Below are 13,578 nucleotides of genomic sequence, written 5' to 3'. Positions count from 1 at the left end.
TTCTAGTGGATTTTCTTCTTATCTGAAACCATCTCTGGAGTGTCCCTGGGTTTCATCCTATCCCTCTTAGTTTTCAGCCATAGCTGACCCCGTTATTCTCATACTTAGTTTCATGACTTCATTACTGTTTTCCTACTGTCTTCTTCCAACTGTGATACCTCCAGATCAGACCTCTCTCTCTACAGCTCTCTATATAATATTATATCTACCTACTCTGTATATCCAGGTGAAATTTTTAGGCCATTGCAAACTAAAAGAAACAATTATACCAAAGACATTTCTAGATCACGTCTATCTATCTTGGTTGGTTCCTATTTTGCTTTTTATATTTGCCGCCTTTATTCTTGATGTTAGTCTCCTTCTCTCTTATATTATGAAAACTGTTAAGATCTAATTAAATGTCCAAAATCTCCTGGATTTCACTGTCACCCCCAGCTCGTGTTACTGTTCTTGCTTACCTGAGCTGTCGCAGTAACTTCCCATCGAGGCTTACCTGCTCTTCCTTCTGCACATGTGCCTGTGTGTCAGGATGTTCCTTCTCTGCTCAAACTCTCCTATGACTTCTTATCTCACTCAGAAGACAGATCACACGGGCATCTTTGACCTTCTTTCTTGCCAGTCTCTTCAGCTAAACTGATTTCTAACCTAGTTTTTAATATTCCAGGCAATCTTCTTCTCTGGCTCTTTACATTCTCTTCTTTCTATCTTAAATGCGCTTTCAAAGGTACCTCATATTTTTCAGGTGTTTGAACAAATGAAGTTGCATGTGTCCTCACTAATTGCCATGTTTCAGATACATGCCTTCTTCATCTTGTGACTTTATTGTTCTTCATAACCATAGTATTGTTCTTTATGGTTGTATTATGACAACTAGTACTATATTCTCCTAAATATGTGTTGTATTTGTGCACATTTACTTCTCACACAGCTCTTTGTCACTTATTTTTGTACTAAAGTTGAATGTAGAGTCTCACATATACTAGGTAAACACTATGCCACTGCACTTCATCCCCAGCCCCCTTTTCCTGTTCTATTTGGAGATTGTGGTGTCTCACTTAAGTTGCTTATTCTGGCTTTGAGCTTACTTTATAGCTCACACCAGCCTTGAACTAGTAATCTTTCTCCTAAGAAACTACTAGACTGTACCTTGGGGCCCACCATTACCACTTTTATTATCTACATTTGACTTATAAGAAAACCAAGACACAGAAAGTTTGGGCAGTTTGCAAATATTTTATTGTTATGTTATGTGTATTAATATTTGCCTACATGCATGTTTATATACCACCTGCATATAGTGCTCATGGAGGCCAGAAGAGGGTGCTAGATTCCTTGGAACCTAACTTATAGAAGATTACAAGCCACTGTGTAGGTACTAGGAATTAAACCCAGGTCTTCTGCAAGGAAAGCCAGTACTGTTGACCATGAAGCCATTTCTCCAGCCCGAGTTGAAGGGTTTTTATCCAAGGTCACACACCCAATTAAGTGATAACATAGCTGGGTTCAAACAGTCTGATAGTAAAACCTGTACTAGGGGGGTGGGGAGATGGCTCAGAGCATTGGCTGCTCTTCCAGAGGACACAGGTTCAATTCCCAGCACCCACATGTCTGCTCATAATTGTAACTTCAGTTCAGGGATCTGACACACTCACACAAACATACATACATGTGAGCCAAATATCAGTACACATTAAATAAAAATAAATCATCTGAAAAACAAAAATAAAACTTTAAAACATTACATTTGGTCAGATTTTAAAGCTAAATTAATAAATAATGAGATAAGCCTGTGCTATTAATGTAATTGTTTGAATTTCATGTTCTGTATCTGAACTTCTTATTATCTCTGAGGGCTTTATATAACTTACACATCCTGTTTACTGGAGGCCTGTCTGATCTGCCACTTGCATCCCTGACCACATTGTCATCTTCAGGGAAACAGGGATTTTTTTTCTGTTTTGTTTACTGTCCTATCTCTAACACCTGAGACGGTGTCTGCTCCATCTCCTCAATGAGTAAATGTTTACTGAAAATGGACCTTGTTAAAGGACACTATCTATTGATGTAAGTTATTACTGACGTTGCTGTTCTGTTTCATAGCTCAGTTTGGTCTTGAACTTGAGATCCTCCAGTCTCAAGTAATAGACATGAACCACCAGGCCTTGCAGTTCCATTCAGTTTTAACTTAGAGGAAAGTGAGTGAGTGTGGGTGGGGGGATAAGTATGGTTGTCCAGAGACCAGAAGAAGAGTATTGTATATCCCCTGGAGCTAGAGTTACAGGCACTTGTTAACTGCCTGACATATCAGGGCTGGAACCAAACTTGGGTCCTCTGAAGAGTTGGGGGTACTCTTAACTGCTGAGCTATTTCTCTATCTCCTAAACACATGCACACATACACACACATTGCGGCGTGGGTTGTGCATTGTGGAGTTCAGGACAACTTGAAGTCAGTTCTCTCCTTCTACCATTTGGTTTCTAGGGATCAAACAAGTTGTCAGAGATGGCTGAAAGCAACTTTACCTGATGAGCCATTTTACCAGCTATATCTTGTTATTTTAGATAGAATCTTTCACTAGAACCTAGAATTTGGCTATCACTCTAGGTTAGTTGGCCCATGAGTCCCCAAGTTCAGCTGTCTTTCCAATGATAGCATTATAATCATGTTATTGCATTTTTCTTTTTCCATATTTGTTAGACATTGAACTCAGGTTCTTATGCTTATTTGGCAAGTATTTTACCAACCAAGTCCTAAAATTTAAATATAAGTTATGTCAGACAAGATCACCTGTGCCTATAATTTCAAATACTTGGGAGGTTGAGGTAGGAGGTTCACTTGATCCTATGAATTCAAATCCAGCCTAAGCAATATCACCAGATCCTGTATCTAAGTGAATAAAGAATATATACAACCCAGTCTATCAGAGGACCCTACAATAATTCTCAAATGCACATAATTTGAAAGAGGACTCAGCACTCAGCATATAATTATGTGAAGACTTAGTACAGTAAGATGATAACAGCAAAATCAGCAATGGATAAGAAATGCAGGGGAGCCTGGAGAAAACCAGTTCTGAACTTCCGGGTGCTGGCCCAGTAGTAACACAGGATTCACTTCATTCCCAAGAAACAAATTTCAACTATGTGGACTAAGTACTTTCTTTCAGGGATGCTTATTGCAGGGTTCAGGTTGCAGATCAGTTGGTAGAGTGTTTACCTGCCATTCGTAGTGTAGCTTTTCATTTGTCTTTGTTTTTACCCTTAAGAATTTCTAACTCTGGCTTGTTCAGTTTCATCCTAGGAATTTATATATATATATATATTTATATATATATATATCTTTTTATTGCTTCACCAAATGATTTGTTATTAAAATTTTGTTTGTTATAATAGGTCTGCCTTAAGAGAAATGATATTCTAAATTATGCAGAGCCTGCTTGCAATCTGAATATTCACTTTGTTCTTTCTTAAATAAGCACCTTGGCATTATCCTGTATGAGGTGTTGCCATGAGTCTCAGGAAGAAAAGTACCTTTGACGCAGAAAGCTATATCATCTTGAAAATTCACCCTGGTGTATCCAGTGAGAATACTTTCTAGAGACCCGGATGACTTGTACCTGCAAAGCTGCGTTACTATCCACTATTATTTTAAAAATAAGTAGTCTGTGTAGCAAACTTCAGTTTGGTGGCAATCCCTAAAGCAAGTTGGTATTGAGACATGATGAACGGTGTGTCTGCAACTGCTGCTGTTCCCACATCTGCTTATAACTTTAAAAACTTATACACTAGTGATGTTACACTGAAAAATTACTAGGTAACTACAACTTGTCAAGTCTTTAATAAAAGTCTTTAATTTTTATATATTGCAGAATTTTACAAATTTGTTTGGACAGCCACTCGTCTGCCTTCTTTCTCCCACAGCTTATCCAAAAGCTTTGCAAGGTAAGTTCCTGGTGCCTATTACACCAATAGGTCTTAATGAATCAAGACTGTATTTATTATGACCTCCCATCATGATTAGACATGGATGTGTGGTACTTGTAGCAAGTGTTAATCAGAAATATACCTGGAATCCTTGCAGACAAGGGTTCCCTAATGTGCTACGTATGATTAGGCCTTGAGATAATTCATATCTGAAAAAGAAGTCGTTTGATCCCTTGGTATTGGAGACCTCCTGGTTTTTTTAGACTTAAAGATTGGTTCTGATTTTCTTGTCATACCCATATAGCATGACTTTCCTACATCTTTGATTACATACCTTAGGCATCTTCAAAGTCCATATGCTGGCCTAGGAAACTTCTCAGGCTATGTGTAAGAGTTACAATACTTGAATTGGCACAACTTCAAAGGCTTTTTTCTTGTTTTGTTTTCTGTGAATTTTTATCTTATACTTTGAAAATAAAAAAATTTCTTCAGAATTCACCAGAACAAGTTTGTTTGGACCATTTTGCCAATGGCTACAAAGGGAAGCCTTTTGCCCTTAGCATTTTGTCCTCAACAGGTTACACATAAGATCTAATTCTAACTCCCAGTCATTTCCTAGGTCAAATGCTAAGTGAACCTTCACACTGTCTTAGCAGTACTTGAACTGTTTCACTGTCTCCCTGACTGTGAATAGTGCCGATGTCTCTCTGTGGGAGATGGCATTTCACTGCTACTTCCCAGCCCGAAGTCCTGTCTGCTGACATAGTTTGACACAGGAAGTGATGGTCAGCACTTGAATGCCTGAGAGAAGCTGGAGACTTACACCGTTGTTTTAAGGTAAGTTCTGCTATTTAACAGGGAAAATCTCGTAGCAGTTCTAAGTTCACATAACCAAAAACAAATCCTAAGGGATAGAACTTACCTTCAAACAACGGTAAAATTCTCCTGCTTTGAGGATTTTGCATCCTGTTTCTTATTGTTTCTCTTCCCACTACTAGAGAGTGCTGTCATCATCCTGTTCTGATGTAGTTTTATTTAAAACTACATGGTCAAGTATTAATGCCAGAATTCAATTAGAACATTCATTCATTGCACGGTGGAGGAAAACACATACTTAAGTATGAATTTGAGTCCCAACCTATCCTCTTACTAGCCATGTGACTTTAAAATGTTATTAAGCCATTTTGTGCCTTAGTTACTTCATCTATCAAATGGAAATAATAATAGTACTTAACCCTGTAGCGTAGTGCTAGGTATATAGAAGCATTCAGTATATGCTGTTAATAATTCATGTCCTTAATGGTCTTTTACCTAGCATCCTATCTTTATACTATAAAGTTTAGACTACAAATACTTTTAAAAGTAAAATTCAGCCACCAGACAGATTGAATATTCTTTTATAACATTGTTACTGTTGACATCTATAAAAGGGCTTGGGTACTCTAGCCACAAAGTTGTAGATGTTTTTGGTAAGGTTCCTACATTTTTTATGTTTGTAGTTTTATCATTAGTCAAGACATTCTTTATTCATTCAGAATCATTTTTAAGATTTATTTATCAGGCATTGTACTAGGCACTGGGGAATAGCATTGCCCCTGATGATATAGTTGCTTTCTTATAAAACCAATGCCTAGTAAAAAGTAGAAATGACCTAAGAGGAGGAAGCGTGGGAAAACAAACAAGCAGCTGTTACTAACACAGAGGAGTAAAGCAAGGGGGGGAATGGTAGATGGGGATGAAAAATGACTGGACAGGAATGTCCCAGCAAAGAAATTATATGTGTCATGAGAGCCCATAAAAACACTTAGAGAAGTTAAAATCGTACCTCTGGCTGAAGGTACTGTGTGATTGAATGATAAAAGCCCTTTCAAGATTGGTGATGTAACTGGAGAAATTTGACGGAAAGATGAAAAATCATGCAATAGAGAATGAATTAGAGGAACACTGAGAGAATTAGCAGATGGTGTGCTTGGGAGCTCAACAGTGAACTAAATATTGAGCCTTTAGATACTGTAGGACTTGATGAGAGACAGCAAGAAGACAGGAGTCTGTGGCTCAGGTATTGTAGAAATCCTGAGTCTTGATGAGAACCTGCACTAGAGAACTGTAGGGAAGTATATGTTAAACTCAAGACCTTTTTGACAGTGAAGTTGAGTCTAGCCCAGTTAGCCCAGTGCTAGTCAGTAGAAATGTAGGACGAGTTACAGAGCAAGTATTAACAGTGTGCCTTTTTGTACTAAGACATTGACATCTGGAATGCATTCATAAATAGTCTTAGTTTGGAGCAGGCAGTCTTTGTGTGCACTGGGTCACAAGATGGCACAGAACCAGAACTAGAGAATTCAGTTGTAGTCTTTGAAAATGTGGCATCTGTGAGCATGTGTAGCAACTAATCTTTTAGGAGTTGGTGACACTGGCAGTATGCAGGACCAAAGAAAGAAAATGTTAACATTAGAGAGCCAGATATGGTAGCACATACCTATCACCCCACACTTGGGAGGTAAAAAGACAGGAGGATCAGGAGTTCAAGGTTATACTTGGCTACTTCATGAGTTCAAGGCCAGCCTAGACTCCGTAAGACCCTATCTCAAAAAGTGCCTGGGTTACAGGGAAAGAACAACAAATGATGAAAGTTGGCAGATTGGATGCTCATCAGATACTTAAATCATAGATGATTCATGGTCAACACTTGCCACATTCAGATGAAGTTGGCTAGTTGTTCAGATAATAAGAAATGTGTTTATTTATCATTCATAATGGAGACTCGGTATTTTTAGTTTATTTAGAAGGCAACATGCCCTGGATGCGCTTTATGAAGAATTTAGCTTGTCGAATTGTGATTTACTGATCCAGCTTTAATTTTACACATTATCAATATATTAAAATTTCCTCATGTGTTTGCTAACCCTTTGTAAAACTCTTGTCTGTATGTAACATGTTTGTTATTACAGATCAGTCTCAGCGAGGTAGCCTCTTCACGCTCTTTTTGAACAATCCTCTAATGGCCTTCCTATTTGTGTCTGGATTGTCAAGCATGCGTAGAGGCCTGTGGGAAAAGTGTCAAGAATATCTTCGAAAAATCAACCGTGATATTGCCCAGCTACTGACCCATTCACGTTCAATAGGTACCCTGCTAATCTACCTGAACACTTAACAGAACTTACTGTAGTGGCTTAAATGGTTTACTGCTATATATTGTATAGGTTTTTTAAAGGTACTTGTCCCAGACAGGAAAGTCATGAAACCTTTCCTTAGTTTCCTATTGAAGTGTCACTTTCATGTCACCTCCTTTCACTGTCCCTTCCTCTCTGCAGATCAGGCCTTTCTCCAGTTTTTTGGAGATGAATTTCTTCGATTGCTTCTCACAAGGTTTGTCTTCTGTTCAGCCACCATGAGGATGCACAAGGCCTTTCGGGTAGGCATAGAACCATGAAAGACCAAGTTTATCATTTTAATTTGTTACTGAGTGTTTGTTGTTTATTATATTTTACTTCCATTAAATAAAGCTTAAATCCGGAATAGTATTTAGAAGTAAGCATGTGCAGCATTAATATGAATAGTATAGTAAGCATAGTAGCGCATGCTTGTAATCCCAGAACTTAAGGTCTGTGTGAAATTCACAGTAAAAGCATATCTAGAAAAGCTGAAATGAATAGGTAGAAAAAGATTAGCAACACTGTGACACATTCCCATTAGGAACATTTTCATGGGCTGGAGAGATGGCTCAGCAGTTAAGAGCACTGACTGCTCTTCCAGATGTCCTAAATTCAAATTCCAGCAACATGGTGGCTCACAACCATCTGTAATGGGATCTGATTCCCTCTTCTGGTGTGTCTGAGGACAGCTACAGTGTACCACATACATAAAATAAATAAACAAATCTTAAAACTAACAACAAATAAAAAGACCAATAAGACAAAGAATAATAATAAACAAAACAAAATGTACACAAAATGCATGGCATGTGTTTTATGTTGACCAGCTACTCTTGGGCCTGGGACCTATTCTGGAATATGATTAATAAACCTAGTGCTACACCACATTTTCCTTTTCCCAGAAGGTAACAATTACAAATAGCTTCTTGGTTGGAGTTAGGATCTTGTCTGGTTTGTATCTGTGCTGGTCCTTCTGCATCTATCAGTCTTTGTGAGTTCATGTGTATATCACCCCTATGTGTCTAGAAAGTCTTTTCACCTCTTCTTTTGCATAGGTCCCTGAGCCCAGGGCTTTCTTGGACCAGCTCTCTATTTAATTAAGCATGAAGCTTCTTATATTGCTTAAAGCTGTTGTTCTTTAACTGGAGCAGACTCTCGGCTAGCTTCTAACTTAACCTCCATACAAATGTCCCTGCTAGCTCTTTACCTTCCTGCTCCTTTCCGTTCTCTTCCCTGTCTGCCCTCTTCATCTCCCTCCCCCTGCCCTTCATTTTCTCTTTTTTTCTCCTCTCCCTCTTCTCTCCCCCTCCTCCTTCCAGAAGTCTTGTTTCCATCATACTCCCTACTGCAGGTCCAGATGCCAGCTTATTATTACACAAAACCCATATTTCAGTCTGAACCACTCAGCAGCAAGATGTTTCCAGATCTGCCTCTTAGGGTTGCCCTTAGGCAATGAGGGTTGCCTGATCTTCATCTTTGGGGCAGGTGAGGACAAGCATTACATATGAAAAACTGGGTAATGGGCCATAGAAATGACAGTACCAAAATCCTGCCAGCATTTAACTCTCTACCAAGAATTAACACCTTCATACATTGTGAAGAAAGATCATCCCAACATCTGGTGAGATGGAGTAATGAAGGATTGAATGCAGCACAATCCCATTCTCTCCACATTGTCCAGTTGCAGGTCTTCATGTTATACTGTCTACTGCAATAAGTTTCTCTGATAAGATTTGGGAGAATGCACAACCTGGCCAAGTTGGTACTCAGAGTTTTAATGGGTTTTAATGTTACCCATTGGATTTTTTTTTTAACTTCAGTATAGAACATTAGGGGTTTTGTTTTTTTGTTTTATAACTTGTAGTTTCAAATTATTTTGCCACATCCAACTTGTTTCTAGTTTGCCTTTGTATAATTGATACAGTCTCACCATGTAGTCCAGGCTGGCCTTGAACTTTCTATCCACCTGCCTCAGCCTCCTGAGTACCAGGATTATAGGTATGCCCTATATGTATGTATGCTTACAGTGAACCATTGGTGTACATTGTATTATTGTGAATGCAAACCTCTACTAAACCATGTAACAGCATCATTCCAGAATTTTCCTCTCTAACCCTCCTGGTGGGTCTATGAATCACATGATAGATCACACTCATATGATAGTCTTTACACTGTCATATCATGAACCTGAATCACATTGGATAAAATCTAGTGTAAAGCTGTTACTAAGTGCATTTTTTGTTTCATATACCACTAGCTTGTTTGACATTTTTATTTATTTGTGTGTGTGTTTTGCTTGCATACGTATGTGTACCACATAGCAAGGAGATATCATCAGATCTCCTGGAACTGGAGTTTTGGGTGGTTTTGAGCCTCCATGTGGGTATTGGGAACCAAGCCCAGATCCCCTGCAAGAGCAACAAGTGCTCTGGTCCACTAAGCTATCTCTCCAACTCTACTTAGTCCATCCTGTTTCTGAGTAGTCCATTGTTCTGTTGTTACTGATCACCTGGCAGCTGTAATATTAGCTGTCAATCAAACTCTGCTTCAATACAAAGGAGAAGACCTCCTGTGAGTCTTTGCAGACATATTTTGAGTTTTGACTTTGAATTTTTGTTATGTTCCTCACATACAGAGAAGACTTTAATAAATGTGCTTTTTTATGCCTCCACTGATAGGCTTCAGCTTGGTCAACAAACTTTAACTTTTTCATTTGTATGGCAACACAAGATCTTTTTATTTTCAGTCTCTTCGAAGATAATTATTAGGAAACTCAGACATCTGCTCTGCCTATGTTCCTACTTCCTTGTTCTCTCCACTGACATGACCCAGTGTTTCCTCATCACTGGTTTGCTTTTCTTTCGTGATTGTTTGACATCCAGTGTGAGTTCTCTTTGTAGAGTGTGTCTTCCACTGTCCATCAGGACCATGCGCCCCTTCCCACTTTTTTGAGTTTTATTGGAAGAAAGTTGTATGTTCCATTTCTGGAAGCTGCCAGACCATTTTTCAGAACAGGTCATTCACACTCCCTTGGCAAGGTATGAAGATGCGTGTGTACAGGCTGCCCTGGCTGCCGTCAGACATTCAGTCTGATCCCATCCAGGTGCATGGGATCCAATCTGCATTTCACTCATCAGGATTGCTGGTGAATATCTTTCCACTTAACAATTAATTTTTTTTAGACTAAGGTTTTTAAATGTTGAAGAAATTCAACTAATTAGGTTTTCTTTTGTGGTTGGTTTTCTTCGGGTACTTAAGACATTTTTTCTATTTGAAGTTTACAAAGGTTTTTTTTCTTCTTCTGTAAGTTTTTATTTTGTATTTTGTCATTTTACTCATTTTGATTTCTATTACAGTTTTTTCCATTCATGCAATGAGTTTTGAAGGGGGTTGTTTAGTTTCATGTGTGGATCTCTGAGGATTTATATATAGATAGAGGTTAGCAAATATTTGTGAAATAATTCAGTATGCTAATATATTAAGCTAGTCCATATAAAGCTATACTGAGAGGTCACTTGTCACTTGTTAGTAATTCAGTACAGTAGCCAAATGTGGTTGTGCTCTCGGGAGGCTGACAAAGAAACATTACCACATGTTTGAGGTATAACAAGATCCTGCATAAAAGTCAAAAAATATGTTACCAAGTCATCAAAAAAAAAAAAAGATGCACTAGTAAAAACAACTGGTAAGAGAAGAAAACAAATATTTAGCTGCTCCTTAATACTGTTAAGCAAGTAATTTCTTCCCAGCAGACTATGACACATCACTTTCCTTATTTACCAGGAAACTCGAAATTACCCAGAATCCTATCCACAACTGCCAAGGGATGAAACCGTGGAGAATCCTCACCTTCAGAAGCACATTTTGGAATTGGCGTCCATTCTGGATGTTCGAAACATCTTCTTTGAGAATTCTATGGATGACTATTAAAACCCTCTTGTTTAACAGTTTATCATTTTCCACAGATTTTAAATGGTGCAGTTTTTTAATGTAGTGACAGAGACATAGTGTGTTACTTAGTTTTTATTTTTGGATTTAGGAACCACCATTTTAAAAGCAAACTGAAAAAAAGTTCAAACTTTTAGGATAACTTTTAAAATATAATCTTTCAAGTCTTTTAAAGTCTCAATCTTTAAATTTTTATTTTTTGGTTTTGACTTAGATACTTACCTCCAACATCTACCCCCACACTCAAATAGTTACTATTGCCACCTTAAGAAGAACATATTGTTTATTTTTACATAATGAGGACAATCCATAACTTAAACTTAACCTTTAAATGTCTGGATTGGGAAATACCTAATTGTTCGTAGTGGTGAAGCTGACCACATGGACTGTTGAAAATCAAGAGCAGAGCCCTTCTGTGGAGTTTCTTTTCACTCCACCTAATAGGTAGAAAAATAAGTTACTTTCTGATGTGCAAACTGACGTCTTGATCTCTGAATTTTATTAAATGATTAAATTTTTAGAACCTGTTAAGAATTGGTTTGCATCTAGAAATTGAATCTTAAGTTGGAACTTTAAGATGACGGATATCATTTAGAGTGTGAGTACTATTATGAGATTTGTTTGTATATTTATTTTCTTTGTGGTCTTTGAATGCTAAAAATGCAAAGGAAAATACTTTTTTTTTTTTAGGAAAATACTTTTAAATATTTCAGCTAAAAATTAAGTCATTGGTTTCATAATCCTGTGATGTAGGCTTTCAGTGCCGACTCTTCACTAATGGTTTTTAAACTGTTTGTTTCATCGACTCCTTGGTGTGCTCACTGCAGTCTCTACCTTCTTTTATATTCAAATTTCCCAGGCACTGGTGTTAAAGAGACTGTGTGAGCTGAGGATAACTGGGTGTTAAGAAAGTAAATTGTGAGTTAATTTTGCTTTGACAGTTTGGAAATAAGATATGAAAACTCCCTGTGCTTTGTTATTTTATACATTCATCACAAGTTTTTTTTTTATTTTAAATAGGACTCTGTGTGATATAAAAATTTTTGTTTATTCTTCCCCTCCATCTCCTCAATAATCTCAAAGGTACTAGCTGTGAAGGTTTTTCCTTCCCAGCCTCTTTGGGTTACATTGCATTTAAACTTAGAAATCTGTGAATTATAAGGTCTTCTGCCTATGTTCATGGTCTGTCTACCCCTGACAGTTCCTGGAGAAATAAGGTAGCTGTTTTCAGTATCTCTTTCCTGGGTCCCTAAGAATAATTTTGATGTGATATTTTAATCTGGTTTCTCTCACTAGAGCATCACAGGGGTGTAAGTTATGGCCACATCTGCTCCAGTGCACTTGCTTTGTGAAGTCCAGGTTATGGTTCAGTCAGGGACTTAAGAAGGTTCATTTGCTTTTAAAATTGTGTGTTCTTTCAGACAGTATTTTGAAAAGCTTAGAAAAAGGTTAATCTGGAAAAGAACACTTCAAGACGGAGAGTTTTCTTTTTTTTAAAAGACCTACTTCCATATGTTTGCAAATCATGATTTTCCTTTTCTTAACTATCCTCCTGGAATGTAGCAGTAAACGGTCATTAACTGTCTGGCCTCTGTTCCAGTTCCCTTAAGTACTGACCAACAACATACACTTTCCTGTTCCCTGACAACTAACGTGGCCCTGACCTGTGTTTTATTCTTTTTTGCTAAGCATAAGGACCACTGGTTTCAGAAGCAAGAAGTCTGAGTTCTAATCCTGGCTTCTCTAGTAACTAGCATGATGTTCTTTGACAAATAGCTTTATGGGTCTGCTTTTTAGTACACTTCCATATAAAATAGAGCAACTCATCTAAGATCCTTTTCCTGTCTGTGATTCTACAGTTTGGAGCCTTGGTTCCAAAAATTTGATTTCCTCCCCATTGCTTCCAGAAAAACTGAATTATGTGGTTTTAGCTGAATTATGTGGTTGTAGCACCATAACATCCTTTCTATATCATGTTTACTAAGATGGTTCAAAACAAACAAACAAACAAACAAAAAATCCCTAGGTCCTACTTAGCTGTTTTGAGACTTGCTTAACATAACTGTCCTGGAGAAATTAGACCTTCCATGGTTAGAAAAATGTGTATGTTAGAGATTCCAGTGTAAAACTAGATTATAACATGGGCTCTTAAACTAATAATTTAATAATAGTTAAGAACCAATAGTTCTTAAACTAATGCAGTTCCTAACTAGTGGTTAAAGATATAAAATTGACCAAAACTGAGGCTGTAGCTTCATGGTAGATCATTTAACTAGTATTCAGAAATTCTGTGTTTGGTCTCCATCACTAGGGGAAAAAAATTTTTAAAGAAAAAACAATAGGATCAATTTTGAGCTGGGCATGATGATACATGCCTTTAATCCCAATGCATAGGAGTCTAAGGAAGGTTGCAAGGTCAGAGCTAACCTAGATTATATAGCAAAAGTCCATCTCAAAAAAAAAAATTGTTAAGAGATCTGAAATTTTTAAGAGCAAAACTATACTAGGAAATTTGAAACTTTTTTTTAATCTATGCCTTTAAAAATAAAAAC

At 37.5% G+C, this 13,578-nt stretch overlaps 1 protein-coding gene across 1 annotated transcript in view; it reads left to right on the top strand.

Moving 5' to 3' along the window:
* SCAI (suppressor of cancer cell invasion) overlaps positions 1-11,008 on the top strand; it is a gene marked incomplete at its 3' end in the record, with an annotated part of 100,305 nt that extends 89,297 nt beyond the window's left edge. Inside the window, exons 15-18 of the mRNA XM_080927020.1 lie at positions 3,869-3,941; positions 6,875-7,048; positions 7,238-7,338; positions 10,862-11,008. Of these exons, the coding sequence (XP_080783146.1) occupies positions 3,869-3,941; positions 6,875-7,048; positions 7,238-7,338; positions 10,862-11,008 (495 nt within the window). The remainder of the gene's footprint in view (positions 1-3,868; positions 3,942-6,874; positions 7,049-7,237; positions 7,339-10,861) is intronic.
* Positions 11,009-13,578: the final 2,570 nt, after the last annotated feature.

Source organism: Micromys minutus (assembly GCF_963924665.1).
Source record: "Micromys minutus genome assembly, chromosome: 13".
NCBI classification, from domain to species: Eukaryota; Metazoa; Chordata; class Mammalia; order Rodentia; family Muridae; genus Micromys; species Micromys minutus.
Note: the sequence above shows the minus strand (reverse complement) of the source record. Positions and strands in the feature narration are given on the sequence as shown.